This window comes from Lutra lutra, chromosome 13 (genome assembly GCF_902655055.1).
Source record: "Lutra lutra chromosome 13, mLutLut1.2, whole genome shotgun sequence".
NCBI classification, from domain to species: Eukaryota; Metazoa; Chordata; class Mammalia; order Carnivora; family Mustelidae; genus Lutra; species Lutra lutra.
The window spans coordinates 72,612,730-72,631,387 of record NC_062290.1 but is presented as its reverse complement, the minus strand read 5'-3'; the positions used below and the strand labels follow the sequence as shown (position 1 = coordinate 72,631,387).

The window sequence follows — 18,658 nt, the reverse complement described above, 5'->3', positions numbered from 1 at the left end:
CTATTCCATCCTTAATTACTCATCAGGGCCTAGCACCTACACTCCGTGGCCATTGCAATTTCTATGTCTGAGGCTGGGCTGAGGAGAGGGTCCACTATGGAAGGCTATCTGGGCATCCCTTGTTATTAAAGCTCAGAGAAATGCAGGCCCCGTGGCCAGTCCCGGCATCAAAACCAAATAGCTCCCCAGGACTTACCAGCTCCTCTGCTAGTCCCGTCCTGCCCAGGTGATGGTTTTGCTGTTCGTGAACAGAGCATTGGCAGGTCGGGGAGCTGGGAGGAAATGTAATTTACTGCATCTGGTAGCAGAGAACAGGGAATACAATTAGGCACAGTGTTGGGAGGCCCAGTGGGTTCATGCCGAAACAGCAGCTGGTCTGCCCTACATAATGGACTGCAGAGGCAGCCACCGAACCAGAGGATCAAGGTAAACAAAGAAAAGCATTTGCCCAGTGACTGGTATTCAGCAGAGTAGCTGAGGTAGGACGGATCCTGGCCAGAGAGCTCAAGCCCCAGGACTGCTCTATGTATTAAAAGATCCATCAGAAAGCTCTAGATTCTAAGAGTACAATGAGTTTGGGGAGGGAGGGAAGAGGATGGGCTAACAAGAGCCATTATGAGCTTGGTGGGATTGACCAAACATGGGACATCAAATTAGAAATATGCCTTCAACAGTACTGAAAAATAAACTCGGGGCTCATTCCTTAAACTGGAAATGTAGCGTCGGGTGCCTGATTCATCCAGAAGACCTTTTTAATAGACATTAAAAAAAAAAAAAGCTCCCCAAACTCTAGAATCTATCCCACAATTTTAATACTTCAAGGTGGTGGTTCAGCCAGAAAATCCTGAGATTCCAAATAACACCAGCCAGCGAATTCACCATTAGCCCAGTTGCAGGACATTGTGGCTGGGCAAAGCTGGGAGACCAGCTCCTCTTGGGAAAAGCGCCTGACAAGCCCATTCAGAGAGGGGAGATCCTCCGGGCATGAACCTCAGCAGGTGTGTCAAAGTGTCAGAGGAGAGGAGGAAACCACGGGGGTAAGACAAAGAGAAGAATCTGTGTATCCCCCAGAGAGGAGTGGGAAAGCAAAGGCAGGAACATTCTAGAATGCTATGTGATGTGATTCCTTCCTCGTGCCAGGACCACATTCCAGAATCCTGGAATGCCAATCCCTCCTAGACGATACATGGAGCGGCTTCCTGCCCGTCTCCACTGAATCTCCCCCAATCACCTCAGACTCAACATGTCCCAAAGCGAACTCTCATTTGTGCTCATCTGCCACCTGTCCTGTCCTCCCTACTTCAGCTTGTCGGCGCCACAATTCACCCAGGATCCCGGACGGTGCCCTGAACACCCCCTCTTGACAACCAGGTCAGCCCCTAGCCTCCACCTCCTGCACAACTCTTATATCCATCCCATCCTCTGTGTCCCCACTGATACCGCCTTAGTTCTGTTAGGTTTCTTTTTCCTTTTTTAAATTCCATGCTGGAGAGGACCCAGACACTAGATTGGGATGCGGATTAGGATTAGCTTGGGTCTGCACCGACTAGACCATTTGCTGACTCGCGTGTCAATGTCAACGATCCAGAATGTGCTGAGATTGGACAGTTATGTTTTTAGGAACACACACTGTGTGTATGGGGGGGAGGGGGGAGTTTCACTAAGGGAATGGATTTTTCCATATCAACCACTGGGAGAGAAGGAACAGGAAATCCAGAGTCAACAGGCAGGCCTCTGGCCATGGTGAGGTTCAAGTGACCATCTCTGTCTGAGGCCTTAGGTGTGCGGGAAGGTGGGCAGACATGATTGAGGGTCCTCTGCTGCAAGGAAGGAAATTGGGCCTTTGAGATGATGGGGAGGGACTGGGAGATATCCATGAGGCAGCCTGTGGGGACTCCCTGAAGATGGGGTTGTTTTGAGTCAAGGGTTCCGAGTGTGTCCACAGGTCTAACGTACATAATTCTCTTTTATTCCTGAATTCGGGTTACTCTCACTGTGGGAATCTGTGAGCAGAGTCCGGGCCCCAACCCATACAACACAGGACCAGAAGAGAGCAGAGGCCTGAGATGAGCTGCTCCTCAGGGTGTAGGGACAGACTGCTGACAGTGGCCCAGAAGAAGACTTGAGAAGCAGTGTGGGGCCAGAGGAACAGTGCAGGGGACAAGAGGTGGCCAGAGCAGATCTGCAGAGCTTCTGAGTTTTCCCTGAGTGTTTCTAGAAATCTGTGGAATGCGAGCTCAGTAAATCTGACTTTCTGCTTCAAATGAGTTGAAGGTTCAAGCCATTAGGACCAAGGGAGGACTTCCAGACTGGTTCCCTGTGTGTCTATACATTCTGTGCTAAATAGAGTGTTTCTGGGGCATCTGATAATGAAAGTTCTAGCAGCCAGAAACAAGAGGCACTTGTAGGCAGGGGCATCTACCTCAGAAAGAGCACAGGATTCCAGTGCTTCTGCCTCAGCCTCCCCCAGAAGGCAGTTCCCTGCCCAGAGTGGGTTGGGGTGGCAACCCCTTTGCCCAGAGGTCCCTGGCTACAAGCTTGAGGACTACAGCTCTTGGAAGGCTGGGACCACAGACTCCCGCTGAGATAAGGGAGTGGTGAGGATGGGGTTCCAGAAAGAGAACCAGGCAGCCAGCCCCCTCAAGATAGCATGAAGTAGTCAAAGCAAATCTGTGCTACTGGGAGGCAGCCAACAGACCAACACCAGGAATAAGTTACAGGGCCTCCAGAGCCTCCTTGGGAAGAATTTCTTCATGCAGACTCAGTCAGTAACCTGCCCTCTTCCTGCCAAAGACAGGGTGGTCTATGGTCAGAGAAGGCAGAGAATGGTCACTGCCAAGGCAGACACGTCACATGAGTGCTCCTTGTTAGTCCCTGGGGCTGCTGAAATATTTACCGTGACTAGATCGGACACGCACAGCCAGAGTTGGAGAAACCAAAGGAACATTCCTTGGAATGCATGATTTATGGGCACCTGAAAACACTGAGATTTCCCAGCAGCGCCTGTGAAGGGGTTGATATGGGGATGGCTTCCGGCCCCCGCAGACCGGGACGGGATGGAAACCCAAGAATGGTCTCAGACATCGAGGGCGGAGACAGGCCCAGGACAACATGCTCCTTTGCCAGTTCTGGCCAAAGGTTTCACCCCAGCTCCTTGGTGGGTGAAGAGCAGTTATCACAAGACATATGCTACATGGAAATTACAGTTACGCAAGACATTCTGCCAATTTAAGGCGGTAAAAACAACCCGCCCAACTGATGAAGGCTCTGCCACATAACGGGAGTGTATGGGGGTGGGTAGCGCCTGGGTGGCTCAGTCATTAGGCATTTGCCTTCAGCTTGGGTCATGATCCCGTGGGCTTGGGATCGAGCCCCACATTGGGCTCCCTGCTCTGTGGGAGGCCTGCTTCTCCCTCTCCCACTCCCCCTGCTTGGGTCCCCTCTCTCACTGTATCTCTCTCTGTCAAACAGATAAATAAAAATCTTAAAAAAAAAAAAAAAGAATGTATGGGGGTGGGGAGAAAGTGAGCGGGGTCAGAATGTATATGGCCAGGGAATTCTACTCAAGATCGGAATATGTTGCTCTTGATGGCCAGGACGACCATGCAATCCAAAGCCATTGGAGACTTAGCAGTGCTGTCCCTTCACGTCCTCTGACATGCATAGGGGGACGTGCACAGGGACCTGAAGCGGGGTCGCCAGCAGCCATCTCCTTGGCACCTCATTAAACTAGGGATGTTCTGCTGGTTTTCTGTAGCGTCTTGCACAGTTATAATCCTAGTTGGCCTTGGATTCTGTAGTTAGCATTTCAGAAGTAGGGTATTTTTCTCAAGGCGCTATTATTCTATAATACTTTGGGGTTAGTTCTTAGTAACAACAGGTGGTTGATTCTGAGAGGGTCTTGGCCTTTGAAACCAAAGAATGGAAAATGAATCAGATATTCCAGGGTTCCTCAACTGGATTTGCTTTACTTTGAACTCTCGGACCACAGTGTGAGCTAAACATTGACCACATTGTTGGAGCATGTGGTCCTTCCTTCAAACTTCTTTCTTTGCCAGTAGATGTGGTACAATGGAAAGGTCCACGCAGGCTGAGGTATAAGCAGAGATGGCAGGAGCCATAATCCAGGGTGACCAGTAAGACCATAGAAACCTTTCCCTGTTTCCTGGGATCCCTAAAATGTCTGCATCCTTGAGCCCGAGGTCGCCTCTGTCAAAAAGTGACTGAGGACAGAGTCATCAGAGCAATTTTCTCTGTAGGCTCTTTTTAGTCACGGTCAAGTTTCTTCCCACCTCCATGAGCTGCTGGATGAAGGGACGCCCATCATGAGAAATGATGCAGGAGGAAATGAAAGAAGCTCAGGTTGTAAATGAAAGACACAGGGCTTATAACATGCCTTCTGTGTTGCTTGTTAACAAATCATAGGCTATGTGGGTCTCCATGCCCCACAGAGCCCTCCCAGAGATGTGACATTCAGGGTCCTTCTTTTCCCTAATTATACAGAAAAGTCTAGGGAAGATTCTGGTTTGAGAAAGAAGAGGGGGAAAAAAGAAGTAAAAGCATGAAAGGTCAGTGTGTACCCTTCCAGGATGTAGGTGTCTGAGGGCCAATGTCCCATGGCCCCACTCCAGCCTCACACTTACTGACTGATTGCTGATTATGTCCACTGCCTCAGGTCTTTCCTAGCACTAGGGAAGCCCACTGTGCCTCCCAGGCTGCCATCCCTTAGGCCCCAAAGACACGGGACCACCACTTCTTCACTCCATGTTCTATTCCCAAAGCACAGAACAAGACCCCTGATTTGGCCACACCCTAGAGAAGGCTTTAGAATGTCATAGGTCCTCCCCCTGGAGTCCCTACTAGTTTGGCCCTGATTTGTCCCTGCCCTCATGTGCTGGGAACATGAAGTTTATTTTACTACTTTCCCCAAGATCCCTGGGGCCCAAAAATCCAGATTTCCTCCTTTTTTATTTGCTGGAAACCAACTTCTCCCACCAAATAAAATAAAATAATACTTTTTTCTGGCTAAAGTCAGAATTCTCCTCAGTGCAAATATTTTTGCTAATCCAGAAAATTACAAGACCCATCTCTGCATTTATAAGTCTTTGGTCTTATATTTACAAATGACATTGGGAAAATACTGATGCCAACCTTTATCCTGGTTCCTGATCTTCTTCATAGTTTAGAGGTTGACCTTATAAGAATCAGGAGAGCAACGGCATCTGATCTTTCTGACAAGTCCCAGCCTTTTAAAGCAAGTCTAGTTGAAGGCCGTAGTGAAAGTGGAAATGGAGTGGTTTTCATGAGTTTGTAGCTTAAGTGAGGGAAGCAAGGTGAAGGACGAGAAACACACAACCTCAAGTTCATCCCCTAACCCCAAGTTCATCCCCCACCACCCCAGGTGGTCCCACACCTGACTACAGGCGACAGGGAAAGTCAGTAGAGGCAGGTTAGGGCCATGGAAGGGAAGGGGGAACAGAAGAAAGAACCACTCCTGCCAGGATGGGGCCAGGTAGCCAGGGCCCTTCTCCCACCCTTCACAGGTTCAAGGCCAATGCCACCACATAGGGAGGGAAGTTCTGCCCAGACTTGTTACCCTGGGAGGCTGAAGAAATGGCAGTTTTCTGATTCAGAGTAAAAACACAGGCCTTAGAAAAGTTCCCTAAACACCAGATGATGGCCTTATGATGTGTATTGTGACCTGGAGCCCTGGCCACCAACGGGCTCATTCTCACCAGGGACCTGGTCCCAATGTTAGCACTCTTGGTGGAGCAGCTTTTAAGAAAGGCCCAAGCAGGGAACCTGGAGGACCGGATGGGAAGGGGAGGAGCCAGGCCAACTGTAGAAGACTAAAAATGGTGAGTTGAGAAACCATCCTTGAAAAAGGAGGCAGACAAGCCTGGGGATGTGCAGCAGAGAGGCCCAGCAGAGAGAGCTGCTCCTTCTTTCTGATGGCCTCCCACGCCAACACATCGCGTCTCCCAGTGAGCCTGTGTTCATGAAACCCACTAAGCTGACCGGGATAAGATTCTTCTAAAGAATGGGGGCAGAGAACACTTCCACTTACCTCCATCCGCATTGGAGAAGCTCTGTGGAAACAAAAGCAGGGCAGAGCGTTACTCACATGTGGGGACACAATCCCTCAACCATCTAACCTGTCTCTCTCCCCCAGGTCCAGAATTTGACTGTGGTGCCTAAACCCAATACTCTCTTTTCTTTTGGGGAATGTGTTTGGGATCTTGAAATTTAAGGGAAAGTTTGGTCATTTCCACCTCACACTGAGTTTCTCCCGGTAGGGATTTATGTCAATTACCCAGCAAATACCCTTGGTTGTGTGGGAGAAGTGACATCGGAAAATCCCATCTTAAAATTAATTTGGTTGGATTGTTTCTTCGGTCTGGGTAGCTGGGTGACAAAATGGAAGGAAGGTCCTGAGATGTTCAGAGACTGCTGGCTTTATGGGTTCTCTCCTATGTGCTACAGGGCACCACCTGTTTCCATAGTGTTTACACTCTGTTTATTCGGTATTTATATCCATTGGATATGGTTTTTGCCTCTGGCCTTTTTGTAAAGGAAAGATTTAGATTGAAGCCACAAGGAGCAGGTCTAATCTGCTTCATAAGAATTGGATTTGGAGGGTGCCTGGGTGGCTCAGTGGGCTAAGGCCTCTGCCTTTGGCTCAGATCATGATCCCAGGGTCCTGGGATTGAGCCCTGCATCAGGCTCTTTGCTCAGCGGGGAGCCTGCTTCCCTTCCTCTCTCTCTGCCTGCCTCTCTGCCTACTTGTGATCTCTGTCTGTCAAATAAATAATAAATAAAATCTTAAAAAAAAAAAAAGAATTAGCTTAGGAATTCTGAAGTCCAAGGGCAGAGGACTTTTCAGGAACCAGGCATATGAAGGGTTTGGATAATAGGTGGATGGGGCTGATTTACAGGCTCTTGTCTGTGCTTCTCCGCAGACCAGGTGGTCCCACACCTGACTATAGGCCACTGTCAGGGTCGGAGATGGCCAGGTCCTCACACACCCGCACCGCATTTCATGGAGTGTGGGGCTCAGACATCTCATCAGTACTAACTGGCCTTGTCCCCACTGGTGCCAATTTGCTAGTTCTCACTTCCCCTGGGATATAATCTCGAGAAATCACATTTGTTTTTTATTTGTTCGTTTTTTTTTACCTTCTGAAAGTCCTTAAAGGATTTTTCTGTCTCCTTTAGTTTCTCTAGGATGATTTGCTCTTTGGCAGATATCTGGGACTCTTCACTTTCTAGCGCTTGTATTTCCTGCTCCAGCCTGGAAAACACACAAATAGAGAACAGGGTCCTTTATTGTCCTGCCACTCCTGGGTCGGAGAGCAGCTCCTTCCTGTGGGGTGACTTCCTGGCAGTCTCCGTCTCCCGGTGTAATACCAGGCCAGAGCACCCCACAGAGCACCCTGTGTGTTCAGCTCTGCCAGGTCGCAGACAGTGATCAAAGGAAAACATCCCAGAGTGACCGCCCCTTGCTCAGTGCCACTGCTTTGTGATAGGCTCGGGCGTGTCCCCCTGGAACTCTGTTAGTGTGCCCATTCTTAATCTGGCAGTAGATATTCTTACATAGCATAGGGCATAAGGGCCGAAGGAAAATAGATTCCTACTCTCCTAGTCATCTCAGAACAACTGTTCTTCTTTCTCAAAGAAAATAGGTTGCCACAGGCTAGTGGGCAATATCCTTGCAGGCCTGCTGTCATTGCCCTTAGTGGCCCGTCCTCTTCTGCCCCAAAGAAGGGGGAAGGGGGGTGGTAACTGAGACAATTGGAACTTTCTCAGTTGTCATGGCCATCCTAGGTATTTTCTGAAAGGGAAAACCGGGCACTGACAAGAGACCCTGGGAATATTCCAGAACAGTTTTAATCTGGGAGAGGTCTCAGTCGCTAATTCTTTCAATGAAATGATAGTATTAAATGTTAGCTTTTATTGAGTACTAAATCCGTGGCGAGAACAGAGCTCAGAATTCACACAGTGGATTTTATTTAACTTTCCCGATGACCTTCTGAGTAGGGAATCCCCATTTTATGGATGAGACCAGTAAGGCTTGGCAAAGTTAAGGGGCCAGTTGATTGCTACAGAGCCTTGAGGCAAGAACTCAAGCCAGAAGTCAAACTCTAGACCCTACTCCTGACCGTGGTGTTAACCTCTTACCACATGGGTTCTGTAGTATCTCGCGTAGTTCCTGCCTTGTGAAACATTGCATAAGTTGGCATCCTAGGGTGATGCTGTCATACAGCAATGTCCTAAGGGTTATGAAGGGTTGGATGTTCCCCTGCCTAAAGATTTGACCTGAACATACTTGTTTGCTCATTCAATTTTGCTTTTAGTTTCTTTCCCCTCTGTCATGCTGAAAGCTTTGCGGCAGAGTCTGTGCCCATCTGAATCTGTCCTACCACCACCCACTTCCATCTTCTAATCTGCTGGTGGGAACTGGCTAACCAAGTCTGTTCAACTAAGACCTAAGAGGAGGAGTCCAGAGTGAGATCTTCAGAGGGGTAAGGGACACCAAGCTACAAGCTTGGGTCTGTTTAGGGATACACTGTGCCCTTAGAGGTTTCCTTCTTGGACATCTGAGAAATGACCTGTGGATAGATGAGACTTTGTAGCAATTACTTTGGGCTATGAAGACAAACTCTACGTACAATCATCTTCTCTCCAAACGAACACAGATATATTTATCATTTCATTCCCGGTAGAAGTGAAAGACTTTATAACAACTTAGGTGGCCCTCCAGTAGCTAGCCTCCCATGCCAACATGGTCTACACTCTGGACAAGAGCTACTCCTTATTTGCCCATTTGTGCCCCACGTTTTTCCCTCCTCCGAGAAACCCACCTCAAAACCCTAACCATTCTTGAAGTCTCAGCACAGATACCAGCCACCCTATGAGGCTTTCACAGAGGCAGCCAGGAAATAACACTGCCCTCATTTATTAGCACATTATTTTGGCTTATCAGAGGTCTTTTCAAGTCTACTCCATGTTAGAGCCATGGTTTTCAACCGGGGTGATTTTTTCCCCCAGGTGATATCTGGCAATGTGTGCCGACATTCTGGTTGTCCATGACTCAAGAAGAGTGGGGATGGTGCCCCTGGCATCTGGTGGGTACTGGGGTCAGGGATGCTGCTGAACCCCCAACAATGCCCAGAACAGCCTCCCACCACAAAGAATTATCTGGCCCCAAATCTCAATAGTGCTGAGGTCTAGCAACTCTCAACCTCACATGACAGCACATAGAAATCATTCATCTCCCACTCTAGATAGTTCATTCATCGTAGGGCTGGAAGGCTCAAGTGCTCAATGTAACGTATGTTGGAAGAGTCAAAGAAACGAAACCAAGTTGCAAAAAGATGCGGCTCAGCCAAATGAGACGTCTAGGATTTCTGAGGCCAAGATGAGTTCTTCAGCAAGCCTAAATTTGATAGGCTGTGTGCGGGCTGAGATGCAAACAGAATCCACAGGAGATGGGGCCGAGTGTCACAGACATCTAAACAAAAAGATAGGGGCACCTGGGTGGCTCAGTGGGTTAAGCCTCTGCCTTCGGCTCAGGTCATGATCCCAGGGTCCTGGGATTGAGCCCTGCATTGGGCTCTCTGCTAACAGGGAGCCTGCTTCCCCCTCTCTCTCTGCCTGCCCCTCTGCCTACTTGTGATCTCTGTCTCTGTCAAATAAATAAATAAAATCTTTTAAAAAAAATAGAACTCCTTTGTTGTTCCAGATGTGCCGCAAAATCTCCTCCCCACCTCTGTGTACATTATTCTGGGGGAATCAAGGAAAGGGATATGAGTGTGCAACAGGAACAACACACATGGGGCATGATGATCCAGAAATGGAACTAGCTCAATGGGTAGAGGAACACTAGAGGAGGCTTCCTGAGAAGATTGGGTGATAGTACTCGCCCGCTGTGTTCTGAGCAGACTGAATCACAGAGGACAGAGTTCTTCAGCAGGTATGTGGGACGCTGGTAGAGTCTATCAGTCTCAAACATATTCCCTCCCTCCCCTCTTCACCTCTGTGGGAAGTGGATACATCCCTGACCCACTGATGTTGGTCTTGGTCACGTGCTTTCGTCTCATGGTGGGTGGGTTGTACTTCCCTGCCCCTGGACGATGGGCTCAGCCATGTCATCTGCCTTAACCACTGGGATGCAGACACAACACAGGAGACGCTTCGAAGGTGCTTGTGGAGCTGGCTCTGTCCTTGTGTGCCTTGACGGCACCAAGAGAAGAGCTTCTCTGTTCAGTGGCTGTCCCTTCAGCCTTGGCCTTGGGAAAAACACATGGGGAGTAGACCGGAGCCCAAACCAGAGTAAGAAGCCAGGCCCAGTCGGACCTATACCTGAAATTAGAGCTGCTTAGCGGAGCCCAGCCTAGATCAGCAAATACCAGTGTAGTCACTGGAGTATGAGCAATAATAAGTGATATTCGTTTTAAACCACTGAGTTTGTGGGACGCCTGGTGGCTCAGTTGGTTAAGCAGCTGTCATCAGCTCAGGTCATGATCCCAGCATCCCGGGATCGAGTCCCCCATCAGGCTCCTTGCTCAGCAGGAAGCCTGCTTCTTCCTCTGCCTCTGGCTGCCATTCTGACTGCCTGTGCTCTCTCTCTCTCTCTCTGACAAATAAATAAATAAAATCTTAAAAAAAAAAACAAACCACAGAGTTTGCAAGTAGTTGTATAGTACTATTACGGCAACAGCTGATACAGCTCAAATATTTATATATTATATGGGTACATGTTATATACATATGTATTATATGACATACACCTGTGACTATATATATCCTAATAAAACATATCCCAATAATATATATAAATTTGGAATATGTGTGTGTATAGCCCAAGAAGGCCTGAAGCTGTAAGATTAGAAAGAATATAATCCACCCTCAACATTCCTCCTCCCAGTCCTCAGAAAAATCTGGAGCAATACAGGCTCCTCTGTCATGAGGAGTTAAGATTGAGAAAATAGGAAAACATCAGTGGTAGTTGCCTCTGGATAATGGTATATTGGGAAGTTTAATTTTGTTCTTCATAATTTTCAATATTTTCCCCAATTAAAAAAAATCATATATTCCTTGTCTAACTAGAATAAAACAATAAGTAGCTTTAAAAAACAAAAACAAAAACCCTCCTTTGACCTAGTGCTGAGAAGGCAGCATTTCACAGACTGGGGCACGGGAAAGGAGCCAGCTTCTCCCGGGTCCCTGGAGGGTTAAAAGGACACACTCCAGCGTGGATTTCTATTCAACTCAACCAACACTTTCGGACCCTGTGTGGCTGGACTCGGAGCCGGGGATTCTAAAATAAACAAAATGGTGTTAAGAATGGCTCAGTGGGTTAAAGCCTCTGCCTTCGGCTCAGGTCATGATCTCAGGGTCCTGGGATCAAGCCCCACATCGGGCTCTCTGCTCAGCAGGGAGCCTGCTTCCTGCTCTCTCTCTGCCTGCCTCTCTGCCTACTTGTGATCTTTCTCTCTGTCAAATAAATAAATAAATCTTTAAAAAAAAAAAAAAAAAAAGAATGGCTGGCTGAAAAAAAGGGGTGGGGAGAGGCTGACTCTAAGTTGCTCTCGTCTCCCAGTGAAGCAGCCCCAAGTGTTTAAGAATCCTCCGGGGACGCCCACTGGATGACCGACTGTCTCCATAGCCTGCCCCCGGCTATATAGGTCAAGCACTAAAGATTTGGGTCATGATACTGCTTACTGAGAAGGGGGGGGAGAGAGAGAGAGCAAGACAGAGGGAGAGAAAGGGAGGGAGAGAAAGCAAAAAAACCTCAACTTCTGCAGTAACAACAAATGAGTTTCCCTCAAAGGGGATGAACATGGGAAAACGACAGTTTGGTTAAGTGTAGGCAGGTCCGGTCCGAGTAGCAGATTTCCCTACCAGTGCACATGTGGGCTGGGGCCAGGTCCTGAGGGCGCTGAATGGCCCAGGCCGCCATCGTTCTATGGCAAACCTAAGTCCCAGAGCTGGGGAGCGTCCCAAGAAACGGAGCATCGTGGGGTTAATGAGAGTCATCCTAGCCGGGCTAGAGATGCTCCGGCTTTGTAGTTTCATGACTGAAATCTAAGGCAGTCTTGGCTGCAGGAGTCAAGTAGATATTGCTGAGCTAAAAATAAAGAATGGGCAGGAAGTGTAATTTACACTCCAGGTTAATCGAGGCTCTTAAGGCTGAGCCAGGTGCACAGGGCAGCCTCGGACCGGCTCGCTCGGTGTCCTCTGAGCACAAAGCAACCTGTAATGGGCAGTAAGCAGAGGGAACACACTGCACCTGTGCAGGCTTAATTTACCAGAGATAAAGTTGCAATCATGGCCAGATGTCTTACACAGTCCCCCTAACCCCACTGGACTTTCCCCGCAGGAAGATACGAAAGACCTCTGGCTCTGTGAGGCGCATCAGTCACTCTCACTTCAAAATCCATTATGCATCCATCCATCCATCCATCCATCCATCCATCCATCCATCCAGCTTTCTGCAAGCACCTTCATCCCATCAGGCCGTGCGCAGAGCCTCAGGGACAGAGAGCAAGGTCGGCCATGGTATCAGCTCCCGAGACCTCAGTCAAGTGACCAAAACAGCCAGGTAGACACATAACGTCACAAGACAACTCAAAAGGCACCTGGACTGTTAGCCCCAGATTTGTAGGAGTCTAAGGCCCTGCTGAGGTCACAGCCGAAAGCAATTTCCAACTGCCAGAGGGCGGTGAGAAAAGCTTGACTGAGGAGGTGACATGGGAGCTGAGCCTTGAAGGATGCACTCACCAGGTGAATGAGAGAAGACGTGCCAGGCCAAGGAGACAGCATAGGCCACGGTCCAGAATATAATGTGTCCCCGCTCCTCACCCAGGGGCATGTGGCCTTGTATGGCCTCTTCAGGCACCGCCAGCTCTACCTCCCCAGTGGACACGGCCCAGCATGATGGTCCCAGAGAGGTCCTCGGCATTTCTATCCCGCATCCCTCTGGCTCCTGCCCATGGCTCCTCCCCATGGCTCAGTTAGTGCTTGCGTTTTGCTATGCCTCATCTGGCCCAGAAATAAATACCAGATCTGAAGGGCTCTGAGGAGGACCGACCTCCCCTTCTCTGCAGTGGGAGAAAACAAGGCTCCAACAAGGAAGCGGCTGCCTGAGAGGGACCCTGGGCCGTGGATTCTCTAACTACTCTTTCCCCTGACCCTCTCTGCTACACCTCTAACCTTCTTACTTACAGGAGCCAGTAAATGTTTCCTTCGTGTGGGCGGCTCTCTGTCCACTCCAAAAGAGTACAGACCAATGCAAACTGGGCTTCCACTGGTCTTACTGCCTGCAGAGGACTTTGCCTGATCCCTGTGGTATGCTTACTTTTTGTTTCTCCATCAGTGGTGGTGAGAATAATCATTATGATACTCAGAATGCTAATATTGTGTGGGTTACGTATCTATTGCTTGTGTGCTACAACAATAGTAATGATTATAATTTCTGAGTGCTGACTGCGTGCCAGACACTGTTTCTAAGTCTTTTACAAGCATTAAGATACTTAAGCTCCACAACAGTCCACAGATGAAGGAAATGAGGTGCGGGAGGGTCCCTGACTTGCCCAGGGTCACAAAGATAACGTGGGACCAGGATTCAGACCCCAGTGGTCTGGCTGGAGCACTGGTATTCTTTGCCACCTCTTTCCACTACCTCCCTATGACCACTGCCTCTTTTTGCCCTGGTTTCCTGAAGAATGCATAATGCAACACAATGTATTTTTCATGCCCACAGAAGGTCAGGCGAGGAGTGGAAGCTATGGAATCTAATTGCTTTTCAGAAACATGAAGCCCCTGAGCGGTACTCCACTCAGCAGTCATCCTACCCCTTTCTGAAATCCTCCCCGCACGGGGAGCTCACCACCTCTAAAGGCAGTCCATTCCCTCTTTCGGCAGCGCTGACCTTCAGATCAGAGTGCCCTGATTTAGGCGACATTCATTTCCCTATAGCATTCACTGTCTGAGCGCTATTGTTTGGACGTGCAGAGGTCAAGTTCAGCAAACACCATGACTTCTAGGTTGCTCCGTTCTGGGACATGGGAAGACCCAGGCAAATGGAACTTGCCACCCAGTGGGACGGGGGGCATTGATGATATGAGTTGGGGCCCAGGAGTGGGAAGGGGGGTGGTGGGAGGAGTAGACAAGTAAGGTAAGAAGAGGAAGGGGGGCTTGTGGGCTTTCCCATGGAGGAACTCAGCCGTGAGTCAGCTGAGGCAAGAAGAGTGGTAAAGAAATGTTCACAGGTCTATTTCTTTCTTTTTTTTAAGGTATTTTTAAAAAAATATTTTATTTATTTATTTGACAGAGATCACAAGTAGGCAGAGAGATAGGCAGAGAGAGAGGAAGAAGCAGGCTCCCTGCTGAGCAGAGAGCCCGATGCAGGACGCTGGGATCATGACCTGAGCCGAAGGCAGAGGCTTTAACCCACTGAGCCACCCAGGCGCCCAGGTCTATTTCTGAAGAAGCTCTAAGCCAGTGGAGTGAACCTTTACAGTTTTCCTCTCCACTGAGAAACCTGAGCCAGGGTGACACACACAAACCGTGAAAGGCCAAACATGGCTGCTCATTGCCATGTCTTTTGAGTCTCAGTAAATTCTCCCAGAACAACGGGAGAGGTGGGCAGATGGCTGGGCCGCCGAATTAAGAGATCTTGTTCTCCTCTCTTGAACTACAGGTTCATAGTTGAGCAGTCAAGTGGGGCACCCATCTGGCCAACCTCCCAGAACAAGAACCTCAGGAAGAATGTTTGTGTTCAGAGGAGAGGAGGGCTGCCCACATCTTTGTGTATCCAGCACAAGGGAACCCGTAACTGAGATCGTTAGTTGTTCACTGATTTCCATCCTTTCTCGCATAGCAGTGTGATCCCTAAGGTTTAGCTAAGCTTAAAGCCATGCAGAATAACGACCACATTTCTTAGCCTCTTTTGTAGCCATGTACAGCGTATTCTGGCCAAAGGGATGTAAGTGGAAGCCCTGGAGGGAAGATTCTAGAACCTTCCTTTAGCCCTTTCTTCTTCACCTCTTCCTTCATCATTCGGCCTGAAACGCACATATGTGCAGAAGGAGCTCGAACTACCATCTTGAACTCTGAGGACAAGGATAGGAGAGGGAGAAACTGAAAGCAGCCCAGGGTCCCTGAGGAATTCAGAGAGATGGCCACCAGACTAGTCTTGACTACCCACCTGTGGATTTTTACTGGAGGGAGAAATGAGCATCTTGTTTAAGCCAGTATTATCGGGGATCCCTTCACCTGCAACCACATTTAATTCTAACCCATTCAAGACGTTAGGGTTGAATTTGAATGAACGCTCTTAGAAGTCTGCTGACGATGTGGGGACAGAGTTAATCACAGCCCAGAGCCTCATTAATGACTCAGCAGCAGCAGGAGGGAAGAATAAGCAATTGGCAAAGTTGGAATTCACCACTGCTTGTCAACTCTTGTCAATGGGGCTTGGCCAAAGCTGTGCTTGACCAACCGCCCTACCTCAAATCCCTGCCCCAGCCAAAGGCTCAGCAGGGAAGTTCCTGTGTTTTGCTCAGGGATAATCACCCATGTCTTAGCATCTCTTTGGTGTGCTGTGACTGTGATGTTTGTGTCACTCTGACTCTCAGAGCCTTTGCTCGCTGAATTAAGGCGAGAGAGAGGCAGTCCTTGCTGTCTGTATATACTTGAAACAACTTTCCAGCTGAGCTGATCATCGGGACACATAAGACTTAATTAACAATATGGTGCTCATCAAAGACAATGAAGTTGCAGTTACACAATGGAAACAGAAGACACATCCACATGTATGTGGTTCAGAAGTGAGTGTGACAAGAGGCTAAGGGGGGCCCAGCTGCTGTGAACTGTGCCTGTCCCGGATCCCCGCTACTTGACTTTTGGGAACAACAACCAGCTCATCCACAGTCCTTCTGGAGTTTCCATGGGTTTGGTGGAACCATTCACTGATGAAAAGTTCCCACATCCCTAGCCACGGAGTAGAAATGTAACTAACCGAAACTGCCTGAACTCTTGCCCAGTCTGCCTCTTGAGAGGAGTGACCCAAGAAGGGAGAAACATCAAGGGGGAGATACTCCCCCAGCAAGATTCTGAAGAGTGCCCTATTACTTCCTGCTTCCTGGGTCCTCAGTTCTGCCCAAGGCCTAATCCTCTGATCCCTCCTCCATTCTTAGAATACTTAGCCTGTCTCTCTTTGCCCCCCACACCTGCCTTCTCTTTCCCAGTCTCTTTCTCTGTCTCTCTCAATACCTCAATCTCTGTTTCTGTATTCTAGGTGGAGCACTGGGAAGAATATTGTTTGTTTTCACACAGATAGATGCTACAAAATTCCTTTTCATATTTCAGGAAGACAGTACATTTGTTTCTATGGCACTCCCCAAATATTTTTCATTTGTGACTCAATTTGCAAGGGAACAGCTTCCTTTTACTTAGATGAGCATATCTGGAATCACCCCAGATCATTTGGTATTTTACTATGACAAAAAAAGGTTAATGGCTCTTAAATAAACAGAGGATTTCCACTTCTCCTTATAACACAACAGGACCTTCCCTGACCGCAAGGTGTCAGTGGAAACTCATGCCCATTTCATTTTTTTTTTTTTTTTCCATGTCATCCCTGAGACAGAAATAATGGCAGAGAAGAGAATGGTGCCATCAAGAATTCTTAAAATCCAGCTCATATCCTTTCCCTTGTTAAAAAGCTCTTGGTGGCTCTCCATTCACTCTTTCCTGGACCCAAACTTCTTAGGCAGGAAGTTTACACCCTCCATGCTCTGCTCTAACCCCTTCCCAGCCTTATGCCCTCCCCACAGTTCCAGCCAGAACAGATAATACGCCGCCCTGTGAAAAAGCCAGGAATGACTCCCTACTCTCAACCTTATCTAACATACCTAACAGTCAAAACCCAGTCCAAAGCCTGTCTTTTTAGTAATGTTTTTCTTAAGTCATTTTAACCTGTTGTGTTCACTCCCCCCACCATAACATTGCTAGCCCTGTTAAGTTTTTGGTATACACCATCTGATAATAGTGTTAGAGATGTGTTTACCCTACCCAACCTTATCTGTACCACCCCGCTCCTGAGGACAGACTTACCGAGATGTAGGACTATATATTGTTTCGGTCCCTGTACATATATGTTGAGTGAATGAAAAGCAAGACAAGGCAAGAACACACTTTTCAAGGATTCCATAGTGAAACTAACTTGGAGATAGTACTTTTCAGTATTTTTTTTTAAATCTTGTCTTGGTTTTGCTACTTTCCCCCCTCCAGATACACTAATTTGTATATACATTGAGAAAAAAAACTAATATTGGATTGACTTATCTCTTGATCTAAGTATACAGCTGGGACATATTAACACTTCTCATTACTGACTTTGGTGCAACCAAACAGAATCCCAAATAAATATGAATGCAAATGTCTCTCTCCCTAAGTTTTCCTTATCCCACAGAGACCAGCCTATCTCCCCGTCTTGTGTATTTATTCCATCTGTAATCACACGGCTCACACCACCAGAATCTGTGCAAGTTGATTTTTGCTACAGGAAATCACGTCCAAGCTTGTGCTGAGCACTGATTTCTTGGGTGTGATTCCTGTCTGAGCCGCTTTCATCAGAAATAAAGAGTTTTGATTACACGACAGTAAGATGAATCTCCTTTCAAAGCAACACATTTCTCAGTGGCTTAAACTCTTTCTAGCACGAGAAGCATCTCTTTTTGTAAAAAGAGAAAAGAAGTCTCATCCAGCCTTCTACCTCCTGACTCTGACTCAGAGATTCTCCTGTTCAAGGCCAGTGCCTCTACATGTGCACCTGACCTTGCAGATTCCTCTGGGATGGCACTCCATCAATTATCCCCTCCCCTTATGGCTTCAACCTCTCCCCAGATGCCTCCTTTCCTTTAGTCCATAAACAAGAATAAATTTTCTCACATTAAAAATAGGTGAACTTCTTATGACCCTGCATCCTATTTGAGTTACTGCTAAATCTCTCTCCCAGATTCCCCTGACGGCACTCACCTCCGGCTGCTTCAAACCCCTCGTATCCCCATCACCGTCCAACTTGCTCCCCTCTACTTTCTGCCCCCACCACTGTGTTGTATCTGGTCTTGTTCCCATCTGGGACGTCCTAACAGCGGAGTGTCACGGATACTCTTCAGGGTGAATCTATTAGCTTTCCCATGTTTAAACTACTGTGGACCATCCCTCCTCCCCCTCAGAGGCCATGACACTGGATTCTCAATGTGTTCCTCTTCCCGCCTTTATTCAATGTTTATCTGGCTCACCGTCCTCGCTAGACATTTTATCCTTGGCCAATCACATCATTGCTCATGGTTTGATTCCCACGACATGCTGACCTCTACCTAACCTGTACCTTCAGCCTCTCTCCTAGACTCCAGCCTCTGTACGCAAATGCATCTGCTGGGTCTCCACGGGGATGGTCCACAGGTACTCCAAACCCAACACAGGCGGGACCAAACTCATTTTTCTCCATGAAGCTGTTCCTCCCACCGGCATTCTTTACCTCAGTTCCCTTTTTTTTTTTTTTAAAGATTTTATTTATTTATTTGACAGACAGAGATCACAAGTAGGCAGAGCAGCAGGTAGGGGGGTGGGGCGGAAGCAGTCTCCC

At 48.1% G+C, this 18,658-nt stretch overlaps 1 protein-coding gene across 2 annotated transcripts in view; it reads right to left on the bottom strand.

The window, feature by feature from the left end:
* Positions 1-18,658, bottom strand: part of PALM2AKAP2 (PALM2 and AKAP2 fusion) — a 503,483-nt gene that overhangs the window by 209,465 nt on the left and 275,360 nt on the right. Inside the window, exons 6-8 of one of the 2 annotated variants that reach the window (XM_047700792.1) lie at positions 7,177-7,291; positions 6,068-6,089; positions 197-298 (exon numbers count right to left, since the gene is read on the bottom strand). In XM_047700792.1, coding sequence (XP_047556748.1) covers positions 197-298; positions 6,068-6,089; positions 7,177-7,291 — 239 coding nt within the window. The remainder of the gene's footprint in view (positions 1-196; positions 299-6,067; positions 6,090-7,176; positions 7,292-18,658) is intronic. The other variant, XM_047700794.1, reaches the window with a different exon arrangement.